This window comes from Acomys minous, assembly GCF_964271855.1.
Source record: "Acomys minous genome assembly, chromosome: 10".
Classification (NCBI taxonomy): domain Eukaryota; kingdom Metazoa; phylum Chordata; class Mammalia; order Rodentia; family Muridae; genus Acomys; species Acomys minous.
In genome coordinates, this window is record NC_140491.1 from 69,190,310 (window position 1) to 69,206,692 (window position 16,383).

The 16,383-nt window shown below is 51.6% G+C and overlaps 1 protein-coding gene across 1 annotated transcript in view; it reads left to right on the top strand.

Annotated features, from left to right (window-relative positions):
* Positions 1-13,528, top strand: part of ASS1 (argininosuccinate synthase 1) — a 51,709-nt gene extending 38,181 nt beyond the window's left edge. Inside the window, exons 13-16 of the mRNA XM_084799976.1 lie at positions 2,575-2,706; positions 7,144-7,300; positions 11,443-11,508; positions 13,222-13,528. Of these exons, the coding sequence (XP_084656102.1) occupies positions 2,575-2,706; positions 7,144-7,300; positions 11,443-11,508; positions 13,222-13,267 (401 nt within the window). The 3' untranslated portion in view covers positions 13,268-13,528. The remainder of the gene's footprint in view (positions 1-2,574; positions 2,707-7,143; positions 7,301-11,442; positions 11,509-13,221) is intronic.
* The last annotated feature ends 2,855 nt before the right edge of the window (positions 13,529-16,383 follow it).

Sequence of the window (16,383 nt, forward strand, 5' to 3'; positions counted from 1 at the left end):
TACCTGGAATTGAACTCGGGGTGTGTGCTAGGCAGCTTTGTCATTGCTCCCCCCTGTTGTTATGGTCTCGGGTCATGGAGGTCTTGGGTTCCTGCTCTGGAGCTGTCAGCAGTGGCTCTCCCTGGTCACCCTGCCTGTCGCTGCCTCTACACGCCTTTCTGCCTCTCTGGACTTTGCTATGCAGATTATGGGCCTGTGGGTCTTGTGCACAAACTTAAGGACATCAAGGGGTGTGTGTGGTGGGGATCAGGGTTGCAGAAAGATTCTGGAAGGTGGGCGAGATTGCCTAGAATGTCAGTGTCACAAGGAAAATGGGGTAGGGGCATATGTGTGTGTGTGTTACTTCTACGGATGTGTTCATATGTGTTTTGGGGTGCATATATGTTTTCAGGCGCACTCCACACGTATGCATGTATGGAGGCCAGAGGTCAATATCAGGTGTCTTTCTCAGCCTTTCTCCCCCATATATATTATATATATTATTATATCATTATGATATATTATATTATTATAAGATATATATGTGTGTGTGATATGTAATATCATACATGATATATAATCTATTATTATAATATGTGTGGGGTGTGTGTGTAAGAGTCTGGCATTGAACTCGGAACTAGCTTGCTGGTTTGGCTAGACAGGCTAGCATGTGAAATCCAGGGATCCTCCTGTCTCTGCCCATCCAGCACTTGGGCTAGAGTTACAAGAGCCAATTTTTCTATGGGAGCTGGGGATCTGAACTCAGATCTCCATGCTTGCCTGGCAACGCACTTTGCCTCCCAGCCCTGGGATCACTTTTACATGGCATATGTTGCCTGAGGGCCCATGCCTGGGTGCTTTCTTATGTTCTGGTGAGTGCTGACTCACTGGAGAAAGGCCCTGAGAGGCAACCTGGAGCCAAGACTAGGACCCTGATACTGATCCTATTTCCCTTTGAGGCATGGTAGCCTTGGACAAGTCACTACTTCCTGTCTGTAAAGTTGGCTGTTGGCCCAGTTCAAAGTCCTAAGGCCTCCTGAATTATGCCAAGGGTTGGCAAAGAGACCCCAGGACTCCAGCCACAGTTTCTATCCACACCCATTGAGTGTTAGGTGGGCCACACCTAGGAGAATACAGCTAGAATTGGTCCTAAGGGGACTTTCCCTTTTGAGTTTCCCAGACCTTAAAGATGGAAACCTAGCCAGCTAGGTGGCTCAATGCATATAAGCACGTGCCTTTTTTAGCCTGACAACCTAAGTTCAGGTGCCAGGAACTGAAGGTAGAAGGAAAGAATCAGGAGACAGCCTATGTCGCTTCAGCTTTGGGCTTTTGTGAACAGTGCCGGTGTACACATGAGCAGTCTTCTGAGGTTTGTGTGTTTCTCTGTGTAGCCCTGGCTGTCCTGGAGATCACTCTGTAGACCAGGCTGACCTCGAGCTCACAGAGATCCACCTGCCTCTGCCTCCTGAGTGCTGGGATTAAAAGTATGTACCGTCATCCCTGGCTGTCTCTGAGTTTTTTACGTGTTAGTGTGGAAAGGTGGTGGGGAGTTGCCAGGACAACTGAGAAGCTGTCTCTTTGGCATCATTGTGGAGGGAAGGACAGGAGCTTTGGGATCAAATTCATGGGCACGGCACTGCCCCTGTCCGTCCTCTGTACCAGAGCAGGGCCTGGCACCAGAACAGGCTCAGTACTTCCTCCTGCTGCCTCTGTGCCCCAGACACAGCCTGCCACTGCCACTGCCGAGGGGATCTTCCTCTGGTTCACAGCTCAGCTAGGGCTACCCTGTCACTTTGGAGACCTTCTGGCCTTAGCAGGTTATACTGCAAACAGGTCAACTAGGCGAAATGACAGGAGGGGATTTGAGCAAGCTCCTCTCTCCCCTGGCCTGGGCTTTGTCCTCTGTGGCCAGCTGGCCCACAAAACAGCAGGCCATGCCTATCAGGGATCCAGGGGCCTGGATGCCATTCCTTCCTTTTTCAGGGCCTCAGTTTCCCCATCTGTACAGTGGAGCCAGGGCTCAAGTCCTAAGCAACCCCAGCCATCTCTAGAAAGATAGCACTGCCCATAGCATGTGTGTACTTTGTGTGTGTGTGTGTGTGTGTGTGTGTGTGTGTGTGTATGTGTTTTCACGCACAGCCATCCCTCCCTCCACCCCCACCCCACCCCCGACTCCCTGGTAGAAGGGAAGAAGGGATATTTGGGGCCCTGGGCTCCACCGTAGTTGGTTTAATTACAGGTTTTCAACTGCAGGCCGGTGGGCATGCATTGGGGAGGGGGTACGCTGCTCGGAAACCCTGTCATTTTCCCGAGGCTGAGGGCCTCTTCAAAGGGGGGCATCTAGACATTTTCTCCACAAGCTGCAGAGTGGACTGTCGTGGCCCCAGCATGAACATAATGACAGACGCATTTTGCAGCAAGCTGGGAGTGAATGGGTCCGACCGGCTTGTCTCCTGTCAGACGAGTCATTATTATTTTTTTCTTTCTTTCTTTCTTTTTTTTTTTTTTTTTTTGTCATTTGCTGACAGTTTGGGTTTCATGTGTTTCTCTCTCTCTTTTTTTTCTCTTTTTCCCCCTGCCTGGAAAAATGGCTAGGTATCTACGAGACCCCAGCAGGGACCATCCTTTACCACGCTCATTTAGACATAGAGGCCTTCACCATGGATCGGGAAGTACGCAAAATCAAGCAGGGCCTGGGCCTCAAATTCGCAGAGCTTGTATACACGGGTATGTACAAGTCACAACTGTCCCTGGTGCTTCCCACCCGCCCCTAGGTCTCAGATGGTCCTCCCATCTAGCTCCGCCCACCGTCAGCTTCCGCAGAACCCAGAGCTTCAGGTGAAAGGGGGTCCAGGTTGGACCAGGGGTGAGGGAGAGTGGGTCACCCTCCGGAGGTGTCCAGATGTGTCCGTTACAGTGTCAAAGAGGGACTGTGCATCATTCCCAGGGTTGGCCAGCCTGAATCCAGCAGGTACCGGGTACTCTGCAAGATACAGGGCTCCGGACAACCTGTATGGTTCTCACAAATCTCCCAGGTGGCCTACAGCTGATGTCACAGATGAGGAAACAGGCTGGGAGGCGGCAGGGAGGTGGGGGTGGGGGGTGGGGTGAGGGCCTTGCCGGATTGGACCCCGTTAGTCCGTCCATATCAGGCAATCCTTACTAACCTCCAATACTGTGAGGCAAGCAGAGAGGGTCCGCCCAGCATGGGCAGTCACGTCACATCTTCCAGACAAGCAGTGCCTGCTGAGGGACCCAGACCAACTGACTTCATGTATAGTCTTCACAGTGACAAGCAAGGGTCCTGCGCCAAGGTTGCTGGTCAGACCCAGCCTGATGTCTAGTTTTCTGCAACTTGTGAACTAAGAAGCATTTTAAGCTTTTTTTTTTTTAATGGTTGGAAAGGAAAAAAAAAACTTCTATGACATGGAAATTAATAGTTCTAAGAGACACAACCTTCATGTCCCTGTGGTGTGTAACCGCTGTTTGAGCTGCAGTGGCAGGCCTGAGTCTATTCATTAGAGACCGGAAGGCACACCTAAACAGTGACATTGGTACAGGCATGGTGACATATGCCTGTTGATCCCAGCACTCTTCAAGGCAAGCCTGGACTACACAATGAGACCCTGTCTTTAAAAGACCAAAACAGGGCTGAGTATTCTATTGTATACCTATAACCCAAACACACACACACACTCACACACATGCATGCGTGCGTGCACTTTTTCACACTCGGTTTTAGGAGACATTTTCTGATCTTATCTATAATATCTGCACCTCCCTAGTTTGGAGGACTCTATCTGGCAGCCTCTTGGAAAACACACCGCTGCCTACAGCCAACCTTGGCAGCTCTGAGAGCCGGAAGTCTGGGTGTCACCTGGCCGGGCGCTCTGGCCACGCCTGTCCCCAACCCCCATCCTCCTCCCAGGCCTGCTGGAATTCATGCCAGGGTTGGCTGGCATCGCTCCTGACTGCCATTGTTCGCAGCTCTGAAGCTCAATCTCCCCCTCTCCAGGTACAGACAGGTGTTTAAATATCACTGCTCCCTACTGGCTCGGCGGGACTTCAGTGCTAAAAGGTGGATTCTGGTTACAAAGTGGAATTGACATTAAGATGTGGCAGTTGTGTGGGGTACAGGAGTAGAGAGCACCTGGCCCGAGTGCCCAGGAGGCATCCCTGAGGGCTGGGCCAGGCAGAGGACAGACAGGCCTTCTGGGGGGTCCTACAATGTCAGCATTTCCCCCTGTCCTGCTGTCTCGCTGGCACCGGACTAGGCACCTGATGGGTATTAGCTAACCTTAGTAGCACAGAGGTGGGGAAACTGAGGCTCAGGCAGATGAAGATACTTGGTTTTATAGCTGACAAATGACGGATGGTTGAACCTCAGAAAGGCTGGCTTCAAAAGTCACTCCCCCCCCCCCCCCGGGCCTGGGAAGCTGCTAGCAAGGAATAATTTGGGGGTGCCATGGCAGGCACAGGAAGCCCTGGCTATAGGCACAGTGCCTGGGCTTAGCCCCTGCTCCGTCAGCCAGCGTTGAGCCCTGTAAATCCCAAAATGAGGCCGAGCGATTAGGAGCTTTCAAAGGAAACAAAACCTTGGAGTGAAGAGAGGAGCAAGGCAGGGAGCGAGGCTTAGAGCAGGTCGTTACTGCTAATATTAACTCTGCCTGAGTCCTGAGATATCCAGGAGTCCACAAAGGTCAAAGCCAGCCCTCTGGCAGTCCAGAGTGCTGCTTAATTGGTCCCTTAACAGAAAGGAGACCTACTGTAGGCCTGGCTTAGCCGGATGCTGTCGCTTACCCTGCCTGCTCCTCAGCTGTCTCCTCTGAAGAATAAGAATGGCCAGGCCTGAGGGCTGGGAGTGCGGGGGGGGGGGGGGGTGGGGTGGGGAGGGTGGGGTGGGGTGGGGGGTGGAATGGGGGTGCATGGATGCGCCATGCATCTGGAGCGATGCCAGCAAGTGCTAACTAGTGTGCGGGCTGGAAGGCTTGGCCTCAGTTTCCCCTCCTGTAAATTCCAAAGGTGCCATGCCTAAGGCATACTGAGGTCTCGCTCCCGCCGCCCGTCCCCCCCCCCCCCCAGGTCTGCCTGGCCATCTCCCTCTACTCTCCCCATATCCAGATTTCCCTACTGGCTGCATGGGGTTCAGGGAGACTCTCTTTTTCCGGGTCAGCCTGCCAAGACTCCAGCTTCAGGACCCTGAAGGGGCCTGATGGAGCATTTTATTTGGTGGCTGTAGCTCACCTAGGAAACACCCTGTCCCCCGCATGGTGAGTGCCTGTCTTCAGCTTGAAAATGGGACCTAAGTTGGGCCTGGGCAAGGGGAGCCCTCTGCAGCTCAGCCCCAAGCCCCACCCGCTGTGCACCACAGGCCTGGGCATGCAGGGTCTCCCATGAGCCGTAGGCCCAGGCCTCACAAGCCCGTTTCAGGCAGGATCCACTGGGAAAAGAAACTTGAGCCAAAGACCCCTGTGGGCTAGAGACACAGATCCCAAGATAAAGCCGGGGCCCTTGGCTCCTGGCTGATCTCTGCCCTTTCTATCTCCATCTCCATCTCCACCTGCCTTCCAGCCCCGGAGCACAATGGCCTAATTATCCCAGCTGAGAAACCAGAGGGCCAGGCAGGACACAGAGGTGGGGGAAAGGGTAATTGATGTCCACCTCCCCAAGAACCTGATGGCGGGTCTTAAAGATCCCCGGTTCAGATCTGAATTCTGTCATGGCCCTGCTGTGTGACTCGGGACAGGTTTTTTTTCCTTCTCTGGGCTGGTCTCCCTGTATACAGTAAGGGGCTGTCAGAGGTCAGTGTGTGAACAACAGAGCTAAGTGCCCACCGAATTCACAAATCTCTACAGAGCAGTTAAGCAATCATATCTTGCTGTACATCTGGGGAAACTAGGAATCCCCGTGAGGTGTGTCCTGAGTCAGAGTAGAAGTGGAATGTAAACTGACATGGCTGGACAGTGGAGGCTAAAGATCTAACACCATAGCCGGGTGGTGGTGCAGGCCTTTAATCACAGCACTTGCGAGGCAGAGGCAGAGGCAGGCGGATCGCTATGAGTTCGAGGCCAGCCTGGTCTACAAAGTGAGTCCAGGATAGCCAAAGCTAACACGGAGAGACCCTGTCTCGAAAAAACAACAACAAAAGATCTAACACCTTATCTCTCCCCAATTTCTACAAGCCAGAGCACTACACACACACACACACACACACACACACACACACACACACACACGTGCACATGCGTGCACCAGATTGAGCCTACCTCTTCCCTGTGGTGCCCCCTCCAGGCCTCCAACAGTAGCCGGGCCCTGCTGACACCTTATCAGAGCAGGAGATCACAGGCCATCTGGCCCCACAGCTGCCCAGGTGGGCTCACCTTCCTGGCTCTTTCAAAAAACCCTGTGCTGGGCCTGCCCCTCCCCCAACCCAAGCTCTGGCCACCTGCTATCCCTTTGGTGGGAGGGAGCAGTGGGGATGGCTCTGCTCTCTCCTAAAGGAATGGCTGTCCAAGGGGGCTCAAGTGTGCTTCCCATGTGCAAATAGAGGGTCCCCTGGTCATAAAGAGGAAGGTACCTGTCATCACAGAAGACAGTGACCCTGGCCTCTTCCCCCTCCATGGGTCACAGTGCAGAGAGATCAGTTCAGGGCCTGCTGGGGTGCCATTCAAAGCCTCCCCACATACCCAGGGCTCATTGGGTGTGAGGGCTTCTTCTCAGTGCCTCTGTGTTATTCCCACTTTGCAGGAAGGGAGACACGGAAGCCCACAGAGCCCCATGGCCTGTCTGACCACACACCAGGCTGGCCTTCCTCGGTACCCTCCATTGCTTAGCCCCATGGCCTGTGTGTCTAAGTCCTATCCGAGGTCTCCTATCTTCCTCAGCCAAATGGAGCCCTCATGGGTCAGGGCCAGGGTCTTTCTGTGACTCTTGTGTCTGAAGCAGGGGTACGTCACCTCCTTCTCACCTTTATGCCTTTGGGGGACAAGGAGGTCACTTCTTGACTCACATATCTCTTGCAAGATTATGAGATTGGGACACAAGAGTGGGTTCTTCAACTTGTTAACCCCAGCCTATCACAGGGTACGGCCTAGGGTTCCCATCCGGGGCCCTGGCCTGAAGTCCAGCAAGAGCTATACCATGACTCCTCCATTTTTTCCTCAGGTTTCTGGCACAGCCCTGAGTGTGAATTTGTCCGCCACTGCATCGACAAGTCCCAGGAGCGAGTGGAAGGAAAGGTTCAGGTGTCTGTCTTCAAGGGCCAGGTGTACATCCTTGGCCGGGAGTCTCCGCTCTCACTGTACAACGAAGAGCTGGTGAGGTAGGTTCCCGGCGCCTCCACCTGTCTGTTCTTGTCTGGGCAGCTTTCCCAGGCACATCTTTGCTGAACTCATGGGGGACCAGAGAGATGATTATATTATAGCTGTAATGCCGTGGAACCTATAGACTAGTGAAATAATAACTGTGAGCTATGGATGTGGCTCAGTTGATAAAAGTGCCCACCTAGTGTACATGAAGTCCCGGGTTCCAGCCCCAGCGCTGCATAAGCCAGGTGTGGTAGTGCACATCACTGGAGCACGCAAGGGTAGAAGCAGGAGGATCAGAAGTTCAATGGCATTTTCTGATGCTTAGTGACAACAAAGGGGGGGGGGCTAGGAGAGATGGCGCAGAGGTTAAGAGCACTGTCTGCTCTTCCAGAGGTCCAGAGTTCAATTCCCAGGAACCACATGGTGGCTCACAACCATCTATAATGTGATCTGATCATACTGTATACATAATAAATAAATCTTTTTTTAAAAAATTAAAAAAAAAACACAAGGAGCTAGGGGAAGGAAGGAAGGAAGGAGGCAAGCTGAAATACAGAATAAGGAAAACTTAAGAATTGGAAAAGGAGGAGCAAGATAGTCTGGCTGGGTATAAAAGTTAGGCTGTGGAGTAGCTTTATTGACTGGAGTCACCTGGAGAGTTTGGTGGATTTTTAGGGGCAACGCCTCTGGTTCTGAGCCCTGGGAAGGTTTGGAAGAATCCAGGCATACAATGACACCAGGAGGGGAGACCGAGCCAGAATGTAAGAAGGGGAAGATCAGATCTTCAGGTCCTTGTGGCTGGCTGCTCTGAAGGATGGTTTTCATGGAGTGCACACTGGTGAGGGTGGGCACTGGCAGGGGTGGTCACAAGGGCGACCATGAGCAATGCTGGCAAGCTGGACTGGATTGGTGATTTCAGAGAAGCAGACTGAGTCGACCCATCTTTAGGACTTGCACTGGATGTGGAGGGGGATGTCAGGGTGCAGGAACAGTCTGGGGGTGAGGGGACATGAGTGGAGAGGCGGCCATGTTTTCCCTCAATGGTGCTGATTGAATCGGGGGCTGGTGTAAGTATCTCTGGCACAGCCCAGAACCATTTTGTCTGCTTTTGGATGATGAGTGCAGATGAGGTTGACATTGGAGGGTCTCAAGTCTGTTCTCTGAGGTCGTGGACAGAAGAGGCCACCTAAGGCAGAGGGAGATAAGCAGGGAACCCAGATGGAGCTTCCAGGAGCTTCCTTCTGGGAGGACCGAGCAGAGGGTGACAGACATGACAGGCAGGAAGCTGGCTAAGCTGGAGCCACCAAAACCGTCCTCCATCCATGCCCTGAATTTGTTTTGACTTGAGAGATACAGGAGACACAGGGTTTACTTGTGACTGAGGACAACCTGCCCTGAGAAGACCAGCTGTCTCCTCTGGGCATCACTTGGCCAGGCTGTGGGTGGGGACAAACCCACAGGGACAGGCAGAACTACCTGAAGAGGACCCTAGCCCCAGCTGGCTCAGGCTGAGGCCTGCCCTGCCCTCCCCGGGGGCCAGTTGGAATTAAAGTACGAGTTTTGTTTGGCATTCAATATTATTTTTTTCTCCTTCCCTTCTCTCTGCCATGTTGAGTTTCTTCCCCCCCACTTCAATCTTTCTAAACACTTTATAAGCCATAAATATAACCGAATCAGTTTAGATCAGTCGGGGTAAATGTCAAATTATCTTCTCTCTTTCTCTCTCTGGCTCTTTCTCCCCTCCCCCTCCAAATGAACAGCCTCTAATAATCTGCCCAACCCTTCATTAAACCTTACAGTCTCACTCGGGGAGATTAAATGAATAAAGTAAAAAGGGAAAGGGGGGGAAAAAGGAGAAAAAAGCAGAGGCACTTATTCTCACTGTGTCTCCGACCATTTCCCTTTTCTTTTTGATTTCTACATCGCTGACTTGAAAGCCCTTGAGTGACAGCGTCACAGGGACCAGCGAGGAAGCTGCGAGAGGTAGCAGAGCTGGAAATGCCGGGCGCAGTAGGTAGAAAGTAATGTAATTATAGAGCAGGTCAGAGCCACTCGAATGAGCAAAAATAAAAGCACAGAGGTTTTTCTGTAGACCGTCAGAGGAGGTAAAAAAAAAAAAATCATTGTAAACTCTGTTTCTACATAAGCCCCCCCACCCCACCCCCCACCCCCCAAGCACTGTTTGAAACAGAGGTTTTTCTGTTCCCAAACAAGATCCTCTTGGGACTCTGGGCAGCCTCATGGGGCAGGTCTGTCCTTGATGGCGCCCTCTGAAGGACTCCTGGAGCTGTCTGTCCAGCTTGTGTGGGAAATGTGGATGGGGGAGGGTGTTGCTATTTTGCTTGTTTGTTTTTGAGACTAGGTCTCTCGTAGCCCAGACTCTCCTCAGGCGCAGTATGAGGATGACCTTGAACTCCTGTACTTCAGCTTCCACCTCCAAAAGTGCTAGAATTATTAGTGCAGTTTGTTTTGACTTGGGGAGACGTGGAGGTGGAAGGAAAGGCGGTGAGGGAAGGCTCAGTGAGGGAAAGGCTTGACCACCAGCCAGCTGTCAAGACTGAGCACAGGGATGCCTGTAAAGGCGAGGAGGGCTGAGGACAGAGGTGAGGCTGGGTTTCCAGGGCCTGCTTGACAGGAGGTAGGGAGCAAGTGACATTGAGCCTTGTGTGTTCCCAGGATCCACAAATGCACCCAAGCAAGCAAGGCTTGTTGAATATGGTTGCACAAGTTGGTACCCTAGCCTAGACCAGCCTTTCTTAACTACATAGGCACACAGAGGGGAGCCCGGTGCAAACCTGGCATCTTTTCCCCAGGAGCATGCTGATCACTGGTCAGCTCCTGGTGTCGTCAGGACCCAAACCCCAAAGGGAACTCTGGAGAAGAAGTGGAAAAAAAAAAAAAACCAGGAGAGAGGTCATGGAAGGCATAGCATGGAGTGACTTCAGGATCTGAAAAATCATCTAGGTCAAAACTCAAGGCCCCCGTGGGACATGTAGGGCGCTGAGGGTGGAGAGACAGAGCTTCACTCTGCAGCCTAGGCTAGCTTTCCCCCTCTCAACCCTGGGGCTAGGGTCTTTCTGTGAGTGCCACCCATCATCCCTGGTTCCCATTTGTTCTAGGAAAAGGTCTACATTTGAGCTGCAGGCGTGGCTCAGTGGTAGAAGACTTGCCTCGAATGTGCAAAGCCCTGGGTTCATTCCTCAGGGTCACCAAAAAAGTGTGGGTAGGGTGTTCCCCGAGAACCAGAGGCATGGTCACATGATGGTAGGCCCTTCTTGCCTGCTTTTCGGTCTTACCTCTTTGGAGAGGGCTCCTGAGGGGACAGGCTAACCCCCTTGCCCCCGAGAACTTTGCGACTGCTTTGTGGTGAGGTTGCCACTGTGTCAGGTTAAAGACGAGGCATTGTTGATTAAGAGCAAAATGGAAGTTAGGGGGTGCTGAGACCACAGGGCCCCAAATGCCAAACATACTGAAGTGCTGGGCGAGTGACAGTGCTGTTTGCGCCTGCGCTGTACTTGTCATATGTTTGCTTTCTCTGCCCTGGCCCAGCTGGCCCAAGAGTCCATAGTGAATGCCCAAATGGATGGATGAATGAATGAATGAATGAATGAATGGCAGTGGGATGTCAGTCACAAAGTGCTTGCCACGTTCCAGCTCTGACGTCATACCTTTGACAATGGTGAGAGCCACTCCTGTTTACACTCCATGTTCAGTCCTGGGAACATGCATGCATCCCTAGGCTCTCTGAGTTGGCAGGCACAGTCACCAGAGCCGGTTGGCTGCTGAGGAGGATGGCTGCCGGGGTGGGCAGCTATACTGAGGCCAGCAGCAGGTGACTGGTAACTGTCAGACCATGGGTGCCTGCGACAAACCAGGGCAAAGGTGACTCTGTGGGACTCCATGCTGTAAATACCTTCCAGTTTTCCTCCACACCAGGGAGCCCAGCAGCTGGCAGCTGCTCCAGATGTAAATATTGGATGTCATGGGCCGGTTCAGGCCCTGGCTCTGTGGAGGATCTCCTTTTACAAATGGCGGGAAGAATTCAGAGCCAGGGTTAGCTGAGCTGGGACCCAGGGTAGAGGCTCGGTGGGGGTGGGAGGGGCAGCTGCCTAGGGCGTGGCCTGGCATTGCTAAACACTGTGCTTTTTCCCTGCAGCATGAACGTGCAGGGAGATTACGAGCCCATTGATGCTACCGGCTTCATCAATATCAACTCGCTCAGGTGAGAGACTCTGGGTCATGCCGATCTTCAGAGGCCTCCAGCTCTGGGAAGCAGGCTCTGATGTGAAGCTGCCCCTCACACACCGTGTTCCTGTCCGTTTGCCTGTAGTTCCTCAGCACCTAGCTGGCTTCCGCTCTCAGCAGGGCCTGAGAGCCAACAGATTATGAGAGGCCTGGACATTTGACCACGCCCCCGCCCTCCACCCCCCTGCCTGGATCCTGCCCTAGGCTCTAACAATTGCTGTAATGCCTCCAGCCATGAGGACACTGGGCTCCTTGCCTGTAAATACCAGTTTAAGAAATGACTTGAGGAGTAATAGCATCTTTCTGCCACTGTTCCAGAGCTGGAGGAAGGTGGGGACAGGCAAGTCACTGAGGCCTGGGGGTCGTATGCAATATCTGAAGTTTCTTGGACCTGGAGGACTCAGACCCCTTCCCAAGTTCCAAGAGGTTTAAGGGAGGGTGTGAAGTAAGCGTGGGAATCGAGCTCACAGCTGAAGGTGCCCAGGGACGTATGCTCAAAGACACAAGCAAGGTCATTGGTTACAGCAGCCTCCATGGCTTAGCTGCCCCCAGAATCTTTTCTAGCTTAATTCTTTTTTTAAAATAAATTAAAAAATTGCCGGACGTGGTGGCGCACGCCTTTAATCCCAGCACTTGGGAGGCAGAGGCTGGCAGATCGCTGTGAGTTTGAGGCCAGTGTCTGGTCTACAAAGTGAGTCCAGATCAGCCAAGGCTACACAGAGAAACCCTGTCTCAAAAAACAAACAAACAAAAAATTATTACATTTATGTTTTTAAAATATATTTTATTAATTTATTCATATTACATCTCAATTGTTATCCCATCCCTTGTATCCTCCCATTCCTCCCTTCCTCCCATTTTCCCTTTACTCTCCTCCCCTATGACTGTGAATGAGGGGACCTCCTCCCCCTGTATATGCTCATAGGATATCAAGTCTCTTCTTGGTAGCTACATTTATGTTTTAACATATGCTTTTGTATCTGGGAGTCAGAGGACACTTTTGAAGGTCAGTTCTTACCTTTCACCGTGTCGGCCCCGAGGATCGAACTAGGTCCTTCATGCTTGGTAGCAAGCACCTTTACCCACCGAGCCATCTTGCCAACCCCTAGGTCACCTTAATTCTTACAGAGATTTGAAATTTCCCCAAGACGCAGGCCCGGAATAGTTAAGAGACTTTCCTGGAGCCACACAGAGAGGAGTCGTGGTACCCGGAATAGTTAGGAGACTTTCCTGGAGCCACACAGGCGGCCTGAGATGGCCTCTCCTGGCTCTGGCAATGTGCTGTGGGCTCCCTAGAGCCATCCCAGGTCTGCAGAGAGACCTCTCCGTGGCCAGACCTCCCCAGCCCCTCCACCCGCTGCCTCCCGCTTGTCTGTGCCTTAGAACCCCACAAACCTTTTGAAATGGCCCCGGAACATAATGGCCTCTTCATTTCTCCTATTGCCTGTTAAATGCTTTATCTTCAACAATGACAAACAATGTTTTCCCCTCTGATAAATTAATTACATTATCCTGATTGGAGGAGCCAGGGGAGGCTAGGGCAGGAGAGGGGACCAAAGAAAAGACAACTCCACACACACCTTAACCAGCAGCTGCCCCCACCGCTCCCCATGCTGCTGGAATTAATTGAACAGAGCGCATGTTGTTATTGTGAAATTACATTTTTCTTTGTTTTCCATCCGGTTTACAGGCTGAAGGAATACCATCGTCTTCAGAGCAAGGTCACCGCCAAATAGACCCTGACAAAGAGGAGCGGGCCTCCCCACTCTGCAGCTCTCCCAGGCTTCAGCATTAATTGTTGTGATAAATTTGTAATTGTGGCTTGTTCTCCCACCACCTGACTGGGGCTGCTGTGTGCCGCCCCCCCCCTCCCCGCCCCCCCCCCCCCAGGCTTTGTTCTCTGGTCCCCTATAGCCTACAAAAGTGGTCATCGAAGGGAAGGGGAGGGTGGCAGGCAGCTGCAGAGAGCATAAAATGACAATTAAAAGAAGTTACTTCAGTCTTTTATTTGTCTTTTATTTGTGTGTGCCTGAGTGCTCGTGCCGGGCCTGACCTTTGTGCCTTCCTTTAAACAGTGTCTTATATCATGTATATGGTATAATGTATATTTATATATTATACGGAGGGGTGCGTGTGATTGCAGGTGCCCACAGGACCCTGAAGCACTGGGTCTCCTGGTGTTTGAGTTACAGGCCACTGTGAGCCATCAGACATGGGCGCTAGAACAAAGCTCGGTCTTTTGCAAAAGTTGCAAACACTCTTAAGCTCTTATCGCCCAGCCATCTCTCCACGTGCCTCCAACTTTTGTATTTTCTTTTTTTGTTGTTTTTTGTTTTGATTTGATCTTTTTTTCCCAGACAGGGCTTCTCTGGCTGTCTTGGACTTTTTTTTTGTAGATCAGGCTGGCCTTGAACTCACAAAGATCTACCTGCCTCTGCCTCCCAAGTGCTGGTATTATAGACGTGCGCCACCACGCCCAGCTCCAGCGTTTGTATTTTCTAAGTGTGGTGGCAGTTCACCTGCTTATCTGTTGGGGGATGGGAGTGGATCCTCTTTCTCCTCCTGCAAAAAAACAGGAACCCAGAATAGCCTCCTGTGGCAGACATTATCACCCAAGCCCCCTGAGGTTCTGTCCCCTCTACTTTGGTTATATTTGCAAACATGTTGCCCCCTACCCCAACCTTTTCATATGAGACTCCTATATACGGCGACTACACCCGGGGAGATGACCTTGTGCACGAAGTGCTTGTCCTGTAAGTGGGGGCTCTGAGCTCATATCCCCAGAGCCCAGGTAAAAAAACCTGGCAGCCTGCCTGCCATCCCAGCACCCAGGAGGCAGAGACAGGAGGATCCACAGGGCTTGCCGTAAGTAAGCTGGAGGAATGCCCCACCCCAGATTATTAGTCACCCTGGTGTCTCCTCATCTTGGGTAGGGAGTTTATGCTTGTTTCTACCCAAAACATCCTTTTAAAGGTTTACATTGCCAGGACATAGTGGCACACACATTTAATCCCAGCACTCGGGGAGGCAGAGGCAGGCGGATCACTGTGAGTTCGAGACCAGCCTGGTCTACAAAGCGATTCTAGGATAGCCTAGGCTACACAGAGAAACCCTGTCTTGAAAAGCCCCCCCCCAAAAAAAAAGTTGTATTTTTTCTGAGGGGATGCGATGCTCTCATGTTACAGTGTGCATGTGGAGGTCGGAAGACAGTTTACAGGCGTCAGGCTTGGCAGCAAGTGCCTTTGCCCCCCCCCCCCCCCCGAGCCATCTCGTCAGTCCCCAAAGCATCTTCACTCAGAAGACTCCAATCCCAGCTGCTCTGAGGCCAGCCTGGTTCTTGGGAACCTCCACACTGCTGCCCTTGTCCATTAGGGTTCCTTTCAAACTTCCTTGCCTGCAAATGCCCCCATCAACTATGAGTGGTCCCATCACCACAAGGCATCCCTCTGGCAAACCCTGGCTGGGTGTGGTGGTGGGTGCCGCAATCCAGGTGCAGGCAGGTCACTCAGCTTCATCTCACCGCATTGTCACACCCGGCATCATGAGCTAGATACTCTCGTCTCTTCCCTGCAACTACAAGGCAGAGAGAATGACTTGCCCGAGCGTACTCAGCCAAGCATCAGAGCTCAGCTCACCCCTGCCTCTCATGTGCTTAGATGCTAGCTTACCCATAACCCACTCACAAAGGCTGCTTACATGTCCCCTGTCCCTTTTTCATTCACATTTGTTCTACTTTTTTTTTTTTTTTAGATTTATTTTATTTATTATGTGTACAGTGCTCTTCCTGCATGTCCACCTGCAGGCCAGAAGAGGGCACCAGATCTCATCATAGATGGCTGTGAGCCACCATGTGGTTGCTGGAAACTGAACTCAGGACCTCTGGAGGAGCAGCCAGTGCCATCTCTCCAGCCCCTTGTTCTAGTTTTTCTTTCTTTCTCCCCCACTCCCCCCCCCCACCTGTTTTTTTGAGACAGGGTTTCTCTGTGTAGCCTTGGCTATCCTGGACTTACTTTGTAGACCAGGCTGGCCTTAAACTCACAGTGATCCACCTGCCTCTGCCTCCCAAGTGCTGGGATTAAAGGTGTGCGCCACCACGGCCGCCTTGTTCTGCTTTTATATAAAAAGATAAATATATTTCTAGGGTTGCTGGGTATTGAATTCAGACTAAACTCTACTGCTGAGCTACGTACCTAGCCCCACCCATTAACACATACAGACATATACACACACACACACACAACACAGAGTACATTAACAGACAAGCAGGTACACAACATACATAAAAACGAATTAATTAATTAAAAATAAAATCTGTCCATCAGATGTGGTGGTGCATGCCTCCCAGCACTTGGGAGGCAGAGGCAGGCAAACCTCTGTAAGTTCAAGGCCAGCCTGGTCTACAGAGTGAGTCCAGGACAACCAAGGCTGCAGAGAGAAACCCTGTCTTCAAAAACAAAAACAAAAACAAAAAAGAAATCTGTCTTTTCCAAACTAGACATGGTGGCAGGAATCTGTAATCATAGCACTTGAAAGACAGATTTGTGCAATCTTAAATTCAAGACCAACCTAGACTGCTTTATAGGTCAAGGCCAACCTGCATCACAGCGAAAACTGTCAAACCACCTTTGTATCTTTGTGAAAAATCAATCAGCAGCCAGCCAGGTGCGGCAAACAGCTGCAATCCCAGCACTCCGAGGCAGAGGCAGGCAGAGGCTGAGTTCAAGGCCAGCCTTGTCTACAGATTGAGTTCAAGGACAGCCAGCAAAGCCCTGTCTCAAAAAACAAAACAAAAAGTTAATCAGTATCCTGGCCATGGGTCCATGTTTGGATTTGCTATTTTTCTTCACTGATG